Source organism: Cataglyphis hispanica, chromosome 7 (assembly GCF_021464435.1).
Source record: "Cataglyphis hispanica isolate Lineage 1 chromosome 7, ULB_Chis1_1.0, whole genome shotgun sequence".
Taxonomy (NCBI): Eukaryota; Metazoa; Arthropoda; class Insecta; order Hymenoptera; family Formicidae; genus Cataglyphis; species Cataglyphis hispanica.
The window spans coordinates 2,558,746-2,576,902 of record NC_065960.1 but is presented as its reverse complement, the minus strand read 5'-3'; the positions used below and the strand labels follow the sequence as shown (position 1 = coordinate 2,576,902).

Here is an 18,157-nt window from a genome sequence, read left to right as displayed (position 1 = left end):
ATTTAATAACATTTTAATAGTACTATTTATTAATATTCTGATGTAGTATCTTACCTATACATATTGTTCACGCCATTTAGAAATTCGTCCCATTTTGCGAGTTGTTTGCTGGCATGTTTTTCTTCATCAATCGTAATATGTTCGATAATTTTCATCTGATGCTCAACAGCGTCTATACATTTTCGTAATCTTTCCCGTTCTTGTTCTGGATAGTTTGGCTCTAATTGCTGCCAAATGTCATCAAGCTCGCAAATATTTTCTTTGACATGATCCATTTCATCTTTTAATTCGATGAACGTTTTAGCATCCTCGTGAGAAGGCCCAGTCGGACATTCTCTGTTTAGAAAGATTCGATACTCGATAGTCTCCAGCCAAGTTGAGATTGTTTCAACGACAGTAATAAAAGTTTCTTCAATCATTATCGCATCGTCTTCTTGAATAGCATTTTGTAGCTGCGCCAATTCTTTGCGAACATCCGACGAACGTTCTTCCACGAGTTTCTCCGTGGTGACTTCCTCAAGATGTGCGATGTGCAAGATGTTACCTAGGTAACTCGACTCGTTGGTATTCTGAAGATTTTTCACTCGATCAGTTATTATTTTCGCAGCTTGCATCGCTTGTGGCATTCTCTGATATTGCGGTTTAATGTCATATTCCAAAGATCTTTCTAAAAGAGAAGCTGCAGACAAAGTGTTGAGAGATGGTACTTCGGTGACGGATTCTTGCCACAAATTCATCTCTTTTCTCTCGTATATTTCGGTGCTAGGCGAGGCAGGTGCAAGTTTTTTGTGCGATTCGGATGTCACTTCGGCGTATGTTGGACTCTCTGCTTGAAACGATTCATTGATTTCTTTACTGAGAATAGATTGCTCGATTTCTATGGGTGACAGTGGCTCTTCAGTGGTATCCATCGGTTCAGGAGACGATGATTTAGATATAATTGCGGATGATTTCTCCTGATCTGACGATATTAGTAATGGTTCTATCGTCGGTTTATCAGGTGGCAAAAATGGCATTTGTACCTCTGTTACTTCAGATATAGCTCTTGATTCTGGAATGTGGCGATTTGAATCGATCATAAATTGATCCGAGGTAATTGAGATATTTGGTACGTTTTGAATGTCTTCTTCGTGTCGACTCGTGCTTTCTGTAGTAATTCTCGATGCTATATCCTCCGATTTCATCTGATCTGATTTAATCTGAGGTATCATTTGAGAAGAATATTCACATACTACGTCATCCACAACGTCATTATTTCCCACTAAAGATGTTCGCCTGCTGACATTTTTCTTGGCTACGTCGCAATAAGACAATTTCAAGGTAGTATCCTGAGACTTTATTGGCTGTCCAAATATAGATTCGAACTGTGACTGATCTTTGTTAGGTAAATTTATCTCCATGGTTTTGTTGTGCTTCCTCTTTCTTCTTTGCCGTTTAATCGCTTTGCTATGCTCTGCAACATCCGCGTCGTTATTGAAATCCTCAGTAGCTGTCGTATCTTGCGAATTATCAAGCGTTTCTTTGCTATCAAATGTATCGAGCGTGTCACTTGCAGACAAGTCTATGCTCGCATGAACGTGAATTTCAAATGATGTATCCGGAGTAATGTTTCTTTCCGATATCAAAGATGATATCGTAGATTCTTCTGTTTTTACGCTATCCGATGATGATTTTAAATTATCTTTTATCATAGGTATTTCAGAAAATTGACGGTTTATTTCTTCCTCGACAGATGTTTTTCTCTGTCCGATATTTTCTGGAATCGTTGTGGAAATCTCTGATATTGGTTTGTCACTCGCAACTTCCATTTCTCTTATCTCTTCTATTTTTCGTACTTGTACATCAGGTGCTGCTGGAGTTTCTTTTATTATTTCTGTAAATATTATTCCCTCTTCCTTCGTCGTTTCTTTTAAGACATCCGCTTCCATTAAAACGGGCGTTTCTTGTGCATCTTCTTTTTCAGTTTTTTCTATTTTGGGATCTTCCGTATATGTTTCAACTGTATGAGTTGAAATTAATGTTGTCTGTTGAGATATCGACGTCATTTCGATTGGTTGATTCTCTTTCTCTAAAGATGTTTGTGCGCTGATTTCACACACGTCAGGAATATTTTGTACACTTTTTTCGATTTGTGGTATCAGATCTTCTGTTTCTATTTGCATCGAGCTATCAAAGGTCTGAGTTTTCTCTGGAGGACTAGTCTGTGATTCTTCCTCGGTAGTCTGCTTTGTTTCTTCGATGCTGGTTTGAATAGATTCTTCGCATACTTGTATAGGTTCTGGACTGACAACGGTTGGACTGGTCTGCATTGTAGTCTCTTTAATTGATTTTATTTCCATTTCGGTTTCCTGCAGCTCTGTCTTTCGAGGGCTTTCTTCAGGCGTCGTTTGTGTCTCTATTGTTTCAGTAGCCACTTCAGGCATTGCGATTGTTTGAGTATCTGTATGCAAAACATTTGGTTGTTCCGGACTAGTCACGACATTGTTTGTTTGTATATCTTTTTCCAAAGATTCTGGTACTTTTGGAGGTAATGTTTGAATACCACTTTCCTGCATAATGATTTTCTCTACTATTGGTGGTGGAGTAGTTTGTTGCTCGACTTCCATCGCGGTATTTATTATTGTTTGAGTTTCATTTGTCATCATTAAAGTTTCTTCAATAGGCGAAGTCTGCATTTCCGTGGAATAAACATCAACTTCGGTTGTTTGTGCTTGAGAATCTTCCATTTCCGTTTTAATGAAAGGAATATCCTCGATTGGACTAGTTTGAATAGCAAATTCCTCCATTGGCGTGGCTATGGGTGTCATAGTCTGTATTCCTAAATCTTCCACTTTCGGGATTCTTTCCACAATATTCTCCGCAATAAAATCAAGTCCTGGTTCTAAAATTGTTTGTGTCTCAATATGAATCTCTTCAGTTTTATCTGTTTGACTCTCTTCTTCTAAAGTTAACGGTAGCGGTTCAGGAGATGTTTGTATAAATGTCGAATTTTCTTCGATTACCTGTGGAGTAAATGAAGTTGAAACATCGCATGTTTCTATAGTTGTTTGAGTATTTGCGTCATCTAATACAACTTTACATTCAATAATATTCTCGTTTTGTAATGTCATTTCGGCTTTAGTTTCTTTCGCCTGATCCTCTTGCATTATGTCTTTTAAACTATTTTTTTCCATCGCTTTATTATCTTCTTTTATTGCATTGTTTTCTTCTTTTATGTCATCTTCTACTTTTTCAGATTTAGAAAACTCTAAATTAACGCTATCATCTGTAAATGTCGCATCATTGCTGCTAGTTTTGGGCACTTGAGTTAGATCTTCATCTTGAATTAATCGAATCTTTTGTTTTTTCTTCTTTTTTCTCTTTCTTTTTACGCCATTTTCATCTTCTGGTGTAATCGACAATACATCAATGTCATCCGGTTGATATCCATTTTCTTCAGCCACTATACCATCGTCTAAACTTAAAGACGATTCAATATTAGATTTGATGATCTCCGTAACATCCGGTTGCGGCTGTTCACTAGCTTGTTTAGATGAATCAGATGATGGGACATTAATCTCCATAGATTCAGCAATCGATGTAGCAATGGAACTAGATTCTGCTTCTACAGGCTTTTCTGAAGATTCTGTCTTATCCTTGTGGCGTTTCTTTTTTCTACTTTTATGACTTGACGAATCTGATTTGCTTTGCTCCGAGGATTCGATGTGAACATCGATTACTTTATCTGCCGTCTCTTGTAAGGTTTCTGTTTCTTTTTCAGCTGTAAGAAAAGCGCTGGTTTGTACGATCTTATCGTGTATTACTCCTATCGTTTTCTTATCCATCGGAAGACTAATGTCTACATCTTCCTTAACAATACTATTATATGGCGCAATTTCGGATCGTTCTGCCTGAGTTTTGATAGAGACCAATGGTTTAATTTCCGCATCTTCTTTACTCACAGACAAGGCTATCTCTACCTTATGGAACACTGGTTTGTACTCGGGCTTGAGTGCTTCATCCCTTAAATTATCTTCTTCCTCTTCTGTAAATAATTCTGATATTTCTTGTTCTTTAAGTGATGTTTCGACATCTTTTAATCTTGAAGTAGTTCTTTCTTCGTTGGATTCAATATCTAATTCACACGGTCGAATAATTGATTCATTTTGTGGCTCCGATTGTCGAAGCGATGTTACATCTTCTTCTTTATTCTTGGATGGTTCAAACGATCCGTCTTTCTTTAACATTTCTTCCTTTTCATCTTCTTCCTCTAAGAGAATGACATTTGATATATCGACATTTGTACCAGCTTCTACAGTGCTGCTAACATCATGGTGCATTTCTACTTCTACCGTGCCGTTTTCTACCTCAACATTGAGTGTTTCAATTTTTACTGGTGCATCGTCAGACTTACAAGTAGTCTTGGGGACCACCGATTCGTCATCTGTTATGGTCGGCTCTAATGGCGATTTTAAAGATTCTGGTTGTACTGCGTCTGTAACATCTTCGACAGGAGTCTGCAAAACGGCAGATCGTTCAGTATCGATGAATGCTTGATTATCAACAGGAAGTGTATTTATGCCATTTACCTTAGTGGGGAAATGTTCGAATTCGTGTTCTTTCATGGTTTCCATTTCTTTTGGTACCATATTTTCATCACGTAAAACAGAAATGCTTTCATCATCTGGAACATTAATTAAATTTTCTGATTGTTCTAATTGTGATACATGTTCTTCCGAAGAAGAGAGCGTTTCTCGTATCACAGTTTGTTCAGGATCTGCTAACTTTATCTTTGAATCTGTCGTCAAGAGTTCTTTTGACGACATGCTTTCATCTACAATATTCGATGTGTCAATTTCTACGATGTCATCATTTTTTTCTGCGATGGTTGGCTTCTCGATAATTTTTTCGTTTATTTGATTTTGACGCTCACTCATCATATCCTTAGCAAATGGTCCAAAAAATGGTCCTTGAATCAAACTATCGGGAGTATGCTCTATTGGTATATTTGATTTCATTGCTTCCTGCTGTTGTATTTCGATTGCTTTTTCCGCAGGAACTATAATTTTTTGCTCTTCGTTCTTAACCACATTGATACTGATGTGCGGTATATCCTGCTCGTTTATTTCTATCTCTTCAGGTTCTTCGATTACTTCTTCGGTGGTGGTTTCCTTGCCGTCTATAATAGTAACTTTCCGAATGATTTTGCGTGTCTTTTTAATAATTCGTTTAGTGACTTGCTGCACAACGGCATGAACGCTCGAAGTTCTCGTTTGATATTCCCCACCCTCCATCAATATTTCTTCTTCAACTGGTTGGCAGCTGATATCTCCTATCTGACCTTGCGTCACCATGTGTGTGTACCGAGGTTCCGTTTCATATTCCTCCACATTGATACCTTCGCCAGCGCCTGTGGTGACTTTACCGCCGTAAATCTGTCTTGTTATAGTCTCTATGGTACCATCTGGTCTCGTTTTAGTCACGGTGATTTGCTGATCTCTCATCGCAGCCTCTGAGAAAGCTTGCATCATCAGCGGCGTGTCTCCGAGTGTCGTCGCTAACGTAGACATATGCTGCTGTGTAGTTTGTTTACTGACCGTAGTAGTACGTCGTAACTTTCTTACTATGATTCTTTTCGTGCCGTCGGCATCGACAACTACCTCGGTAGTAATGTCGTCCGGTTCGACTAAAACCGTCTCAAAAGATTGTGGCGCAACATGGACAATGTTTAGTTCGCTCGTCGCGCTATCGGTTTTTTTCGCATCTTGATATTTCATGTCGACGACGATGTCTTCACTAGACAAAACGCTAGATTGCTCCTGATGTACTGGCTCTTGACTAGAATTAGATGGCAAGTACTTAGTCGCTATTTCGATTACGTCATGATCGCCTTTCGTGGTTTTTAAGATTTTTATAGCCTCCTGCGTTTGAGCAGCCTCGCTTGGTAAATCTTGCGTCGTCTGCGTCGTGAGAGAATGACATGTAATCGACGATGGGATTTGCGTTGTAGATGTTTGTTTTGTGAATTGGGCTTTTTTTTCCACAACGTCGTCGATTAATAAACTTTGACCAGTTTGTAAGGAAACATCAGCCAAAGAGGGCGGACCGCCTTCCAAGGAAGAATTAATTGAGGGTGCTTCGTCCAGAGTAGCATTGTCTTTCTCTGTCGATTCATCGTCAGCTTGAGCTTGCTCATCACAGATTTCCTGGAGGATAATAATTGTCTTGAAAAAATGTGGTGCTATATTTACAGCATTATATCTCGAATAATTATTGCATGTATATGTGCGCGCGTGTGCGTGCGTACAAATGTGTACAAATATACTTGTACTTTCTATATTTTGAGTTTAAAAAATGCGTTATTTTATTGTCACTGATTATTTTATTAATGAAAGATAAATAGAGTATTAGTTTTGTATATGTAAAAATTTCTTTTGTTAAACGAATCAATATTGAAACTCACAAACTGGATATCACATATTTAAAACTTACAAATTTTATTTATTTAATTGGTTATACGATTCAACAAAATAATCCGTTTTAAAACGATTTTTAACGATATATAAACGTGTTTCCTTTTGGTAATACAACAAATTTTTTTATGCTTATTTAATAATTATTTAATCAGTTTTTGTAAAAGCAATTTGTATATATATATATATATATATATATATATATATATATATATATTTAATAGTAATATATAATGTGAATAAATATATATACAATAGTCAAACTTGGAATAGGATAAATCGATTTTGTCGCATTATTTTGTATGGAATTATAATATTTTTGAGATAAATCACACGCGCGAATCTTAACGGTCAACACGTTGTATATATTTTACGTAAAAATTATTATAGTTATAATAATATTAATTATTCACATTTTGCTGAGTACGACACATAACTGTAATGATTGACAATAATGGAGAGTAAAAAGGAAGAGGGATATTAATAAGAATTCTTTAATTTTACATGAAATATTACAGCAATATATTAACATTCCTTTTACTAATTACATGCAATGCCTATACTACATCCATCACCTTAAGATGAACAGAAAAATACATAACAGTCATGATACAAATAATGTACAATAAATTAACAGTAAGAAATAATGTACGATGCGTGATATCTATAATGAAATGTGCGTGATGAGAAGCGCATGTGTCTGTTTGCAGCGCGATAATGATGAAGAAAAAAAAAAGAAAAAAATATATACTTAGAATAATGCTTTCTATATAAATAAATTATTTATATGTCCGTAAGCCGTGCAAAATTAATTATTTCATTAAGCTCGATGACTAGAATGCCTGTACCATATGTCGAACCAATGCGTTGTTATCGCTTATTACAAAGAATTTAGCGCGCATCGTTTATAACGATTAAACATTACACATTGTTTCTTATGATTATCCAAATTTAAAGCAAATATTTCAGACTCTTATTCAAGAGACAGAATATTTTCAATGCAGATTTATGTTCACATTCAAAAATGCTTTTTATTTTACGTGCAGCTATTAATTAATGGCTTATAATTTTTTTCTGACATTTACAGTTTTTGATTTATCATTACGAAGCCACCAACTTTGTAATAACCGCAATTTGCAAGCTTTTTATATTTTATTTTCATATGTAGCGAAGTTTTCGCAATTTTTGAAGCCAGAATTTATTTTTTCGAATCCTTTGTAATATTATTTTAAGCGATCGAGGAACCAAAAAGTGTGATGTTTGCGAAAGCCCCCAACCTTTGAAAAACGTTGAATACCTGCTGCTTTTGTGAGAGCTGATTAATTGTGTTTACGAGGGCTTTCTTCAGTTCTATCGCCAGCGCACTCACTTCTGGTAATGACTCGAGTTCTGAGACTCGATGTGCACGATTCCTCAATTCTTCCTGTAAAATCTGCCGATTGCGACAGGCGAGATATCGATATTATTTTGCGTACGGCGAAATAACACATTATACATTCATTTGAAGAAATTAAGTCTCGATATTAAAAATTGAGAGGTCTTATATATAATTTCTAATCATTAACATAAAAAATAAAAACGTTAAATATATGTTTGACTAAACTATTATAATTGATTATATCGATGAATAACATGATCCAACAGACCTTGTTGGTGTTAAATGAATGTTGTTCGTCTATTTTCGATATGATATTTCTTAGCCAAGTGTCTGTTTCTTCGAGGAATAATTTATAAGTATGAATATCTTGGCTGCGTCTTTCTCGATCCTCTCGCGCCTGTTCGAGTGCTGCCCGTCCTTGCTCTGCTTGATCGAAAAGGGAGGTAATACGTGTGTGAATTTCCGTCAAAGCTGTTAAAAGTCTTTGAGACTCAACATCGGCAGGAATCTCGCGTAATTGCCTTTGAAGTTGTGCAACCTCTTCGTCGTAGGTACGAAGCTCCGTCAACATGGTCTAAAGTAGACAGAGAGAATTTCTTTCCATTTTACAAACAAAGTACTCCTCTTCTAATATATTTTTTTTTGTACAATAAATACAATTAACAATAACAATATAAATTAAACAAAAACTTTTTTCATATTTTTTTTCTTCTTTCAATTTATCCAAAATTTCACATTCTTACCGTAAGAGATAATAGCATGGACTCTATGGTGTCTACAGGCAAGTGACCCATTGTTTCTTCGAAAGTCGAAAGTCTTGTTTGCAGAGAAGCGAGGCCTTCCTCAACAATATCCTAAAACATAAATACTTATTAGTAATTTCATCGCCGATTATGAAAATTACTATCTTAATTATGCTGTGCACACGACGGAGTCCAATCAATATTTTCACGCTGCGCATTAATTTCATTAGCATCGAAAACTTTAAAAACCTGTAAAAGAAGGTGTTGTAATGGCATGAGGTTACAAAATGGCACAATATAAAACACATTTAATAATAAAGGCTATATCAAGATGAGAACAACTCTTTCAGCGTCTATTATAATAAAAATCTGCATAAACATTTTTGTTACTACATACGGAATGATAAAAATTGTCATGCAAGATGTCAGTGAATATTTTGCTAAGCAATCCGAGTGCAAAGACCTATCACGTAAAGTTGCCAGCAACCAAAAGTCAAAAGAATTAAAAACTGTGTATTCATTTTTATTTCCTATTAACTGCTAATGATTCTTTATCATGTAGATTATTATTTAGTTATATATTTAGTTATACATTTATTATATTTTGAACTTTTAATATTACAAGCAATAACAATAATATAATGATGACAAATGTTGACATGTTGGAGTGTATTATGAGAAGAGACATTATTACAAATAATATTATCTATACATATATTTATGTAAGAGCGGAATAAGCATGCAATAATAAATATAATATAGATAACATATTAATTGGAAAGATGATGAAATTACTACTATTTCATGCAAATGGTAAGAATATATTTTATTAATCAATTATAATTTGCTCTCTCTGCTGATAACAATTTAATTATAATTATGTTTTGTTATTATGTGGGATTAGAGGAAAGATAAAATAACAATGCAGCAATAGCAGGAAGAGGATAACAATATATGCACATAAACACACACACATACACACATGCGCGCTATATTGATGGATCATCACACACGAAAATAATACATACTGGACTCAGTATCGAACAGCAAAAAGAAAACGTAATCGTTATAAAATAAGAAACAGAAAGAGAGGGAACGAAAAATTAATGATAAGGCAACGAGTATATATACATATACATGTATATACACATATGACAGTGGACTTCAAACTCGACTAGAAGACCGAACACTGGCCATGACGGTGATCGCACCTGGATCCTGCGTATCCTTTTTTCAATCTCGTCTTCGGCCGTTTCTTTCTCCACTTCCTCATCCGAACTGCATCGCTGCACAGATCCTTGCCTCGTCTCTTTACCTAAATGCAGTTTGGATCGTGGACGAAGATGGGCGAGGGTCGACGATTGGATGCAAGTGCTAGGGTGATCGGGACTTTGGACGTTATTCGAAGAAGAGATTGCGGGATACTCCTTCGGATCTACTTCGGAAACGTCTACGAGAGACTTTGTATGCGACTCGGTCCGTGGATCGTTGGAGGAGGGAGACATTAAAGAGAAATCAAGGGACGATAATCGGACATCGTTTAGCAACGATAAGTCTGAATCGATCGCTTGATTGTTAATCACGTCAAGTGACAAGTTATGATCTATCGGCGTTCGCTCGCTCTCGTTCGATAGATAAGTGCTATAATCTCTCCAACTACATATGCCACCGGGCAGATCGGCTACCATACGCTCTGTCTGGGGTGTGCCGAAAAAGAAATGCGAATTTCCACAAGTGTCCCGCGATCTACCGCCCGAATTGTCGCCGTCGTGATCATCGTCATGATCTCTAGGGCGATGACGATCGTCGGAATCGCGTTCGTTACCGCGTGAAAGTCTCTTTTTCATGTGAAAAGCCAAGTCCTCGAAGTGATCGCGCTCGGCTTCGTGATAGGATCGTTTGTCAGGCCAAAAACCATGGTCGTTTGAGAGATATCGTGAATTACATAACTTGGATGTAGGTTGTGCTTGTATAAGAGACACCGATGACACGTTCTTCCGTCGATCAGGACTCAAAACTAAAATCTCATCCGCTATGTAGAATTGTACTTTGGATTTTATAGGCTCGATCGAGGCATCGAAATTTTCAATTTTCAATTTGTCCTCATCTTCGAAGGAGCATTGCGCAACTGAGGATAATTTATCATGCTGTAATGAATGCTTTATGGAGACATTTGTCAAGCTGTTCGGCGATGTTTCCACTGGCATGTAAATATCATTAATTTGACTGCATTCATTTACTTTTTCGTCAGATTTATTTGTTTCAATATTATCTGATATTGATTTTACTTTTGTGACATTACTATCAACCATTGTAATATCGTGCAATTCCGAAGTGTCATCAGATTTAAGATCGAATGTTTTTGTTTGAGGCAATTCAATTTGTTCTATATCAACCATTGTCAAAATGATGTTACAGCCGGATTCGGCTTCCTCGGGTTCAACGCGTTTCGATTTTTGATCAATAATTTGTTCATTCTCCGTGATTTTTTCTGAATCCATTGTTGGTTCTGCAGTATTATTATTTTCTAATAATTCTATTTGTTTATCATATGTTTCTTGTTCATACTTGATTTCGTCTTTTGTTTGTTCAGTAGATGTTTCAAAGTTTTGTTCAAGTTTCGTTTCGATTGAAATATTTTTCTCCTCTTCTCTTAAATAATCGAAACTGGATTCTGTTTTCAAGTCTGTCTCTTTTTTAGTTACGTCAAACATTTTGCTTAAAGTCGATACATTTTCATCTGTAATATCAGTAATATCTTGTTTCGCACATTTTGACAAATCTTCTTGTTCCTGAAACTCTTGTTTATCTTCGAGTTTAGCGTCAATTTTTTTCAAAGATTTTTGTTCATGCTCACCTCTCTTTTCGGATGACAGCGGACTTTTAATTTCAGCTATTTCTGTTTCTATAGATGATGTAAGTAATTCAGATTTCTTAATATTTTCGTGTTCGGTTGTTTCCGATGTAACAGAGAAATCGTTCTTATCAATTATATCTTTCGAAATATGTGAAATTTTAGTTGGTTCATTGTCTAATTTTTGATTTTCGACATCTTCTTTCTTGATCTGTGTAATATCAGATGTTACATCCTTAGAGACATTTATATTTTCAGTGTTTTCTGTAGTAAATAAAGTTTCAGTTTCCGTAGAGTCAGCCGAAGATGTTTTTATAAAATCTTGAGACTTGGTTTTATTCAGCCGTTTTTCTTTCTTTGCTTTAGCTTTATTTTTGTGTTTTTCTTTATCTTTTATGGGATTTACTTGTGAAGGTAATGTTTTATTTTCGATTACGGCTTCGGATTTCTCTGAAGATTTCTCTGTTGTTTCTATTTGTATTTCAGTTATTGATTCATCATTTTTATTTTCAGTTGCAACATCTATTCTATCTTTTAACGGTGCAATATTTGCAACTTCTTCGGTTTTTTCATCCGTTTTTTCAACTTTAATATCTTCAATTATATTCGTGTCGCCAAGTGTGTCGTCAGATTTATTTTGGTCTACATCTTCTTCCGTATCAAATTCTTTTTTGTCACTTGATTCATTTTGCAATAAAGCTCTTGCCTTTTTTCTCTGTTTTCGTTTCTCTGCTCTTGTGAGTTTAGAAATTTCTTTCGGTTCCATTTTTTCCTCTGCTTGTTTTATATGTGATTTTTCACACATCTTTGTATTTTTTGGTTCGTCAATTGTCATATTCTGTTCAATGCTTTCTTCTTCTGTAGTTTTGTCACAAGTCACAGCCTGTTGCTCAATATTTTCTTGTTTGTTCGTCTCTTCTGCTGGAATTTCTTCATTCAAATTCGTTGACTTATTATATGTGGTATCTGTAGTAGCAGCTTCCTCAAGTTTTATTTTTACTTCATCGTCTAATTTTGGCTCTATTAGTAATTCTTTCTTTTCTGTCAAATCTCCAGCTATAATCGTTTTCTTATTTATGTCGGAGACACATACATTTTCAACCAATTGTTCAGTGGTAACTTTTACTTTTTTATTTTTCGATTTTTTCTTAGATTTTGTAACACTACTTTGCTCTGTAATTGAAAATACTTTTACATTTTTACATTCATGCTCTTGCGCATTTACATCTTGAAATTTATTAGACAATTCCATCTCATTTATTAATTTCTGCTCCTCTTTTGGTTTTTCGATATCTGTTAATTCTTTTTGCTCATTAACTTGAGTGTGTTGTTTCATTTGATCCTTGCTAGACTTGTTCTTCTCTGACTTACTTTTTCTATCCTCATCAAATGTTTTGTCTTGTGCGGGCTTTACTTCTTGAATAGCTGTACTCTCAGCATTCTGACTTTGACTCTCAGCAAGTAGTTTCTCACTTTCTTTCTTACGTTTATGCAAATCTTTTTGTTGCTTAACTGTATCTTTGTTTTTAGATGTATTCATTTTTTCAGATGGTTTAGCGAGTTCTTGCACAACATCTTTTTTAACAATATTTGCCAATTTGTCACTCTTCACATCGGCTTTTTGTTTATTATCATGTCTTTGTACAGGCTCTTTATTCTTATCTTCAATCTTCTTAGTGTTAACATTTTCAGATTCTACATTTGACGTTTTACTCTTCTTGTCCGAATCTAAAATTTCGTCATTTCGTCTAACACTTCGAGAACGCGATCTAGAACGTCTGGAGCGCAATTCTTTTCGATTAACAAATTCCATGAAACCTTGTTCGTCTACTTGAATCAAACTCTCTATCGGCTTTTGTTCGAGAGTTTCCTCTACATAAATTTGAACCAAAGGCCGTTGTTCTGCAGTCTGTTCCTTACGGAGATTTTGCTCGAGACTAGGAATGTTATTAACTTCTGGCAATTCTATGGATTTTTTGCCAACTATTGCAGCCCATGTATTTGTTTTTAATTTCGTACACGTTTCATTGTCATCTTTTGAACCAGTAGGATTAACACAAGTAGACGAAAGAGATGCCTCTTCCTCTATTTCTTCTACCCAAGGGATTGATTCGTTTTGGGAAATAGGTTTTACTACACCCGTTTCTTGGTCAGCAGATTGAGGCGCTATTATTTTATCAACATGTTTATCTTGCTCTAATAATTTTTCTGTATTTAAATTTTCATGCATCTCATCGGAAGTGGATATTTTTATATTGTCCGCTTTATCATCAGGCTTTGATGGAAGAGAATTAATTATATGTGTGTTAAGATTAGCGCATATTTCTTCTTGAGAAGTCTGAGGAGGAGTTCGTCGAGAAGAAGCTGCGACTTGCGCATAAGACTTGTTACCTTCTTTAAGCTGTTTCCTTGATTCAATGGATTTTTCCGCGATCGGTTCGACAATTTTATCCGTCGTCGTTGCTTTTAATTTCTCACTAACATCTTTACTTGTTTGATTTTCTAATGGAGGGGAATACATATCTTGTTTTGATGAAATTTCGCACAAATTATGAACGACTGATGCTTGTGGTTGTTCTACAATAATATTCTTATCACTATCTGTTGCATCTTGACAATTAATAGTGGATGTTTGAGTATTCAAAGAATCGTCTTCCAAAACAGTTATTTCTGTTAAATCTTTGGTACCAACGACGGTCGTCCACGATTTGGCATTCGAATTTAATGGACTGTCGTATTTAGACATGTTATTCTCTGTTGATTCTTGTTGTTTTTGTACACTCGATGATGCTCCAAGTATATTCGATTCGATTTCTGTCATTGTAGGAAGTACGTCATTGTGATCTTCCTTCGTGTTATCTTGATGTTCTGACGCTGATTTTTCTTTGGATATGATTGCAGATTTTTCCATTTGTTTCTTAGATTTTTTACTAGATTTCAATTTATGTTCTTTTAATAATGTTTTTTCATGTGTTTCATCAATAGTATCATGTGCTTTTTGCTGCAATATAGATTCGTTTAAATTTTTCAATTTCGCATTATCCTTGGAAGATTCAGATTGTTGTTCATCCGCTATTAAAGATTTTTCTATATTAGGTTCAGTTATTTTCTTCAATGTTTCATGTGTTTCTAGATTACTTTGTGCTGGCGATAAATCGCTGTTAGTAGCATCTATTTTAATTTCAACGTCATTTTGTTTTTTAGATTCAACTTTAATCTTTGCATAATCCTTAGATTTTGCGTCTTTAATATGCTTTGATTCCTTTTTTGATTCCTTCTTTGATTCCTTCTTTGATTGGTTTTTCATTTTCTTGCTTTGCTTCTTGCTTTCCGTATATGAAATATTATTCTGAGTATCTTCTATGTCAATATGATATTCATCTTTAACAACAGTTTCTATCTGAGTTGCATTATCTAAGATTTCAATTTTTGCTTTTTCCTTCTCAATTCTTCCTTCTCGATCTTCAATTGTCATTTCTTTTTCAATCTTCTCATCTTGTTTTTCGATAGTTATTTCTTTCTTTTCAACGTTTTCTTCTAGTTTTTCAATTTTTGTTTCTTTTTCAATCTCTTTTTCTTGTTTTTCAATAATTGATTCTTTTTTCTCAATCTCTTCTTCAATCTTTTCTCCTTGTTTTTCAATAACTAATCCTTTCTTCTCAATTTCTTCTTCAATCTTTTCATCTCGATTTTTAATAATTGATTCTTTCGTCTCAATTTTTTCTTCTTTCTTTTTAATTTGATCATCGATAGTGATATCAGTTACTGTTTGAGTTTCTGGACCGTCAAAGTCGTCATCAAGTATTATTTCTTCTTCAAGAAGATCAATCCAAGCATCATCAAATTTCAAGTTTATAGATGATATTACTGGTGTTGTTTTAATTTCTAATAATTCTTGCTCAGTCTTAATATCTTTTGTAACAGCTTCTCCTATTTGTATATTTGTGTCTGTTATTGCTTCAGCATTTGCCAATTGATTATCACTAATTTTTTCAATGGATGATGCATTAGAAGCATTTAATTCTGTAATTGTACTAATTTCTTGTGATGTTGAATCGATTCTAGTACTATTTAAATCTTCTGTTACATCAGTGAGTGATATAGTATTAGCAGTTGTGTTAACTAATGTCATATTTTGTTGTTGAATTTCTTCGGCTGACACTGCATCTGTTGTCACTTTCTTTTCAATAGTTTTTCGTTCAATTTTTTCTACTGCAGAATTTTTTAAGTCGGAGTCATCAGTTGATACAGACACAGATTTTTCGGAGCTGAATTTATCTTTAATCCATTGTGACTCAATCTCGTAAAAACTGCTGATTGGATATTTTAATGTCTCTATGATAAGAGCATGTCTTCTCGAATTAATTTCAGATATTTCTCGGTTGTCAGATTTAGGTTTCATTACTGATTCTTGTACAATTCTTTCTATACTTTCTGATTTCGGAATTACAGTAGCGGGTGGCTGAACTTCTTTTACTATTTTAACTACTTTGAAATGGCGATAAAAATTACTTTCTGCGTTATTATAAGCATGACGATCCATGGCATAAGGTTTAATAACATCTAAATAATCAGGTATTATTTGCTTCTTTACATTTTCGGGTATATTCTCGCTTTTTATTTTACTAATGGTAAGATTTTCACATTTCGCCTCAATCTCTGTTTGTTTATCTACTTTTTCTTGGTTATTCTGAGTTTCGATATTGACTTTATTTTCTTCTATTTTATTTCCTTCTAATTCTTTCTTTTCCATATTCGGAATACATGATACGTCTTGATCAATTTTGTTAATTACCGTAGTATTATCTGTTTCGACAGAATCATTAATATCTTGACTTTTTATAATATTATTATTCTGTGAAATGAAATCAACGGAGAATGTCTCTTCTTTCGTTATATTATCTATCTCGCGTTCATCTTCAGAAACTTTTATATCTGGTTGACGGAAATCTTCTTGCTTAATTTCGAATTCATTTAATAAAACTGACCCTTTCTGTTTTTCCATGTTATCATCTAAATGAGCAACAAGTTCTCCTTTTTTATCTTCAAGCGCAATGATCATCGGCGCGTCATGGAATTTTTCTGAAATGCCCGAACAAATCTTTTTCCTATCTTGCACGCTATCGAACGGAGCTGATTCATTGGATATCATTATGTTCTCAGTAGAACTCGCGGAATTTAAATCTATTGTTTGAGAATTCATCGCCTGATCTGATTGTTCCGGATAGCTACAAACGGGAATATCGTTCGGTACTCTAGCGTAAGTAGTGATGAGACTAGCTTCTACGGTTTCAGGACGCAAAGTGATTAATTCGGTAACTTTTGAACCTACGATTTTGGGTACGGGTATGTTTTCTAAAATCTCAACCGACTTAACGGACTTGACATTGGCAGGTGTGATTTTTATCGATCCTGGAATACTCGTGCTAGTAGTAGTTACGGTAATAACCGTTTTTTCTATTATCAAAGCCTTTCCTGTTGATGGCAATTGTTCGGATTCTAAATTATTATGTATATTTTCCTTGTGTTCAGGCTCATGTATTTTAGCCTCGCCGACCGAATCGCTCGAATCTTTAGAATCGAACTCAATTTCAGTATTTTTTAATAGTTCTTGCGTCTCTTCGGTCTCAACGTTATCAATTTTCACAGGCAAAGATGGATTTTTGTCTAATTTTTCTTGTTTAGGACAAATTGCTGGCTCCGAAATATCTTTTATAACTTCTGTAACTTCTGTAATTAAAGTAGAGACTGCTTCTGGTTTATCAGCATCTTTGACTAACTCCATAGTTTTGTTATGTACATCTTCTTTTACTGTAATTGGTTTAACGATTACACTTACTGCAGTCTGATCCACATCTGTCAAATCAGATTTTTCGGTACATTTTATATTAGATGTCGATGCAGTATATTGAATGACAGTTTTGCCCTTCGACTTCTTTTTCTTGCTCTTAGAAAGAGATGGCTCGCGTTTATTAACTTGACAAGACGTTACATTTTCTCTTTCGTCCATTTTCAAGTTATTTTCGATATCTGTTTTTGATTGAATAAAACAACTGTTATCGGGTACTAATACATGCTCAGTCACATTTATTTTCTCTTTAGATTGATCTTGGACGAAACTTTCTATCGTAGATGCACTTGAAGGTTTTGACTCGGTATGAAGTTCATCTTTTTCTCCAACAGATTTATTTTCACTTTTAACAAGTTGTGATGTTTTAATATCATCTTTGCTTATTTTATTTTTATCTTGAGTATTAAATTTCGCTTTCTGAGATTTCTTCTGTTTTCCCGTTTTCATCTGACATTTCTCTACTTCGCGTTTCTCAGCTTTTTCAATCATTTTAATATTACTAGCTTTTTTATCATCCATCTTATCTGCTGTCTCTGAATTTTCTCTCATAAGATTTTCTGCTCCTAATTCATCATTTGCATGATAATGTTCTAGTTTTTTATCCTCTGTCAATTCTTCAGTTTTATTTTGATCATAATATGTTTCATCATTTTTACATGTAATATTAGTTTGTATTATATCCTGTGTTTGCGGAGCTGTATTGGATGGCAAATCAATTTCTTCTGATTGAATTGTAAGATTGTCAATTATTTCTGTTATGTCTGCAATTTCAGCTTGGATTATTTGTTCTGATTTTGAAACAATTTCTTGATTATTTAATTTCTCAATTTCTGTATTATTCAAATTTATTTCAGTCTCATCTAGAATTTTGCTTGACGG

General features: G+C 34.6%; 1 protein-coding gene across 1 annotated transcript in view; it reads right to left on the bottom strand.

Moving 5' to 3' along the window:
* The window catches only part of LOC126850961 (muscle-specific protein 300 kDa-like), a 40,389-nt gene that overhangs the window by 19,079 nt on the left and 3,153 nt on the right, over positions 1 to 18,157 (bottom strand). The window contains exons 4-11 of the mRNA XM_050594451.1: positions 15,194 to 17,892; positions 11,834 to 14,947; positions 9,785 to 11,638; positions 8,574 to 8,684; positions 8,099 to 8,404; positions 7,750 to 7,884; positions 3,228 to 6,203; positions 55 to 3,002 (exon numbers count right to left, since the gene is read on the bottom strand). Coding sequence (XP_050450408.1) covers positions 55 to 3,002; positions 3,228 to 6,203; positions 7,750 to 7,884; positions 8,099 to 8,404; positions 8,574 to 8,684; positions 9,785 to 11,638; positions 11,834 to 14,947; positions 15,194 to 17,892 — 14,143 coding nt within the window. The remainder of the gene's footprint in view (positions 1 to 54; positions 3,003 to 3,227; positions 6,204 to 7,749; positions 7,885 to 8,098; positions 8,405 to 8,573; positions 8,685 to 9,784; positions 11,639 to 11,833; positions 14,948 to 15,193; positions 17,893 to 18,157) is intronic.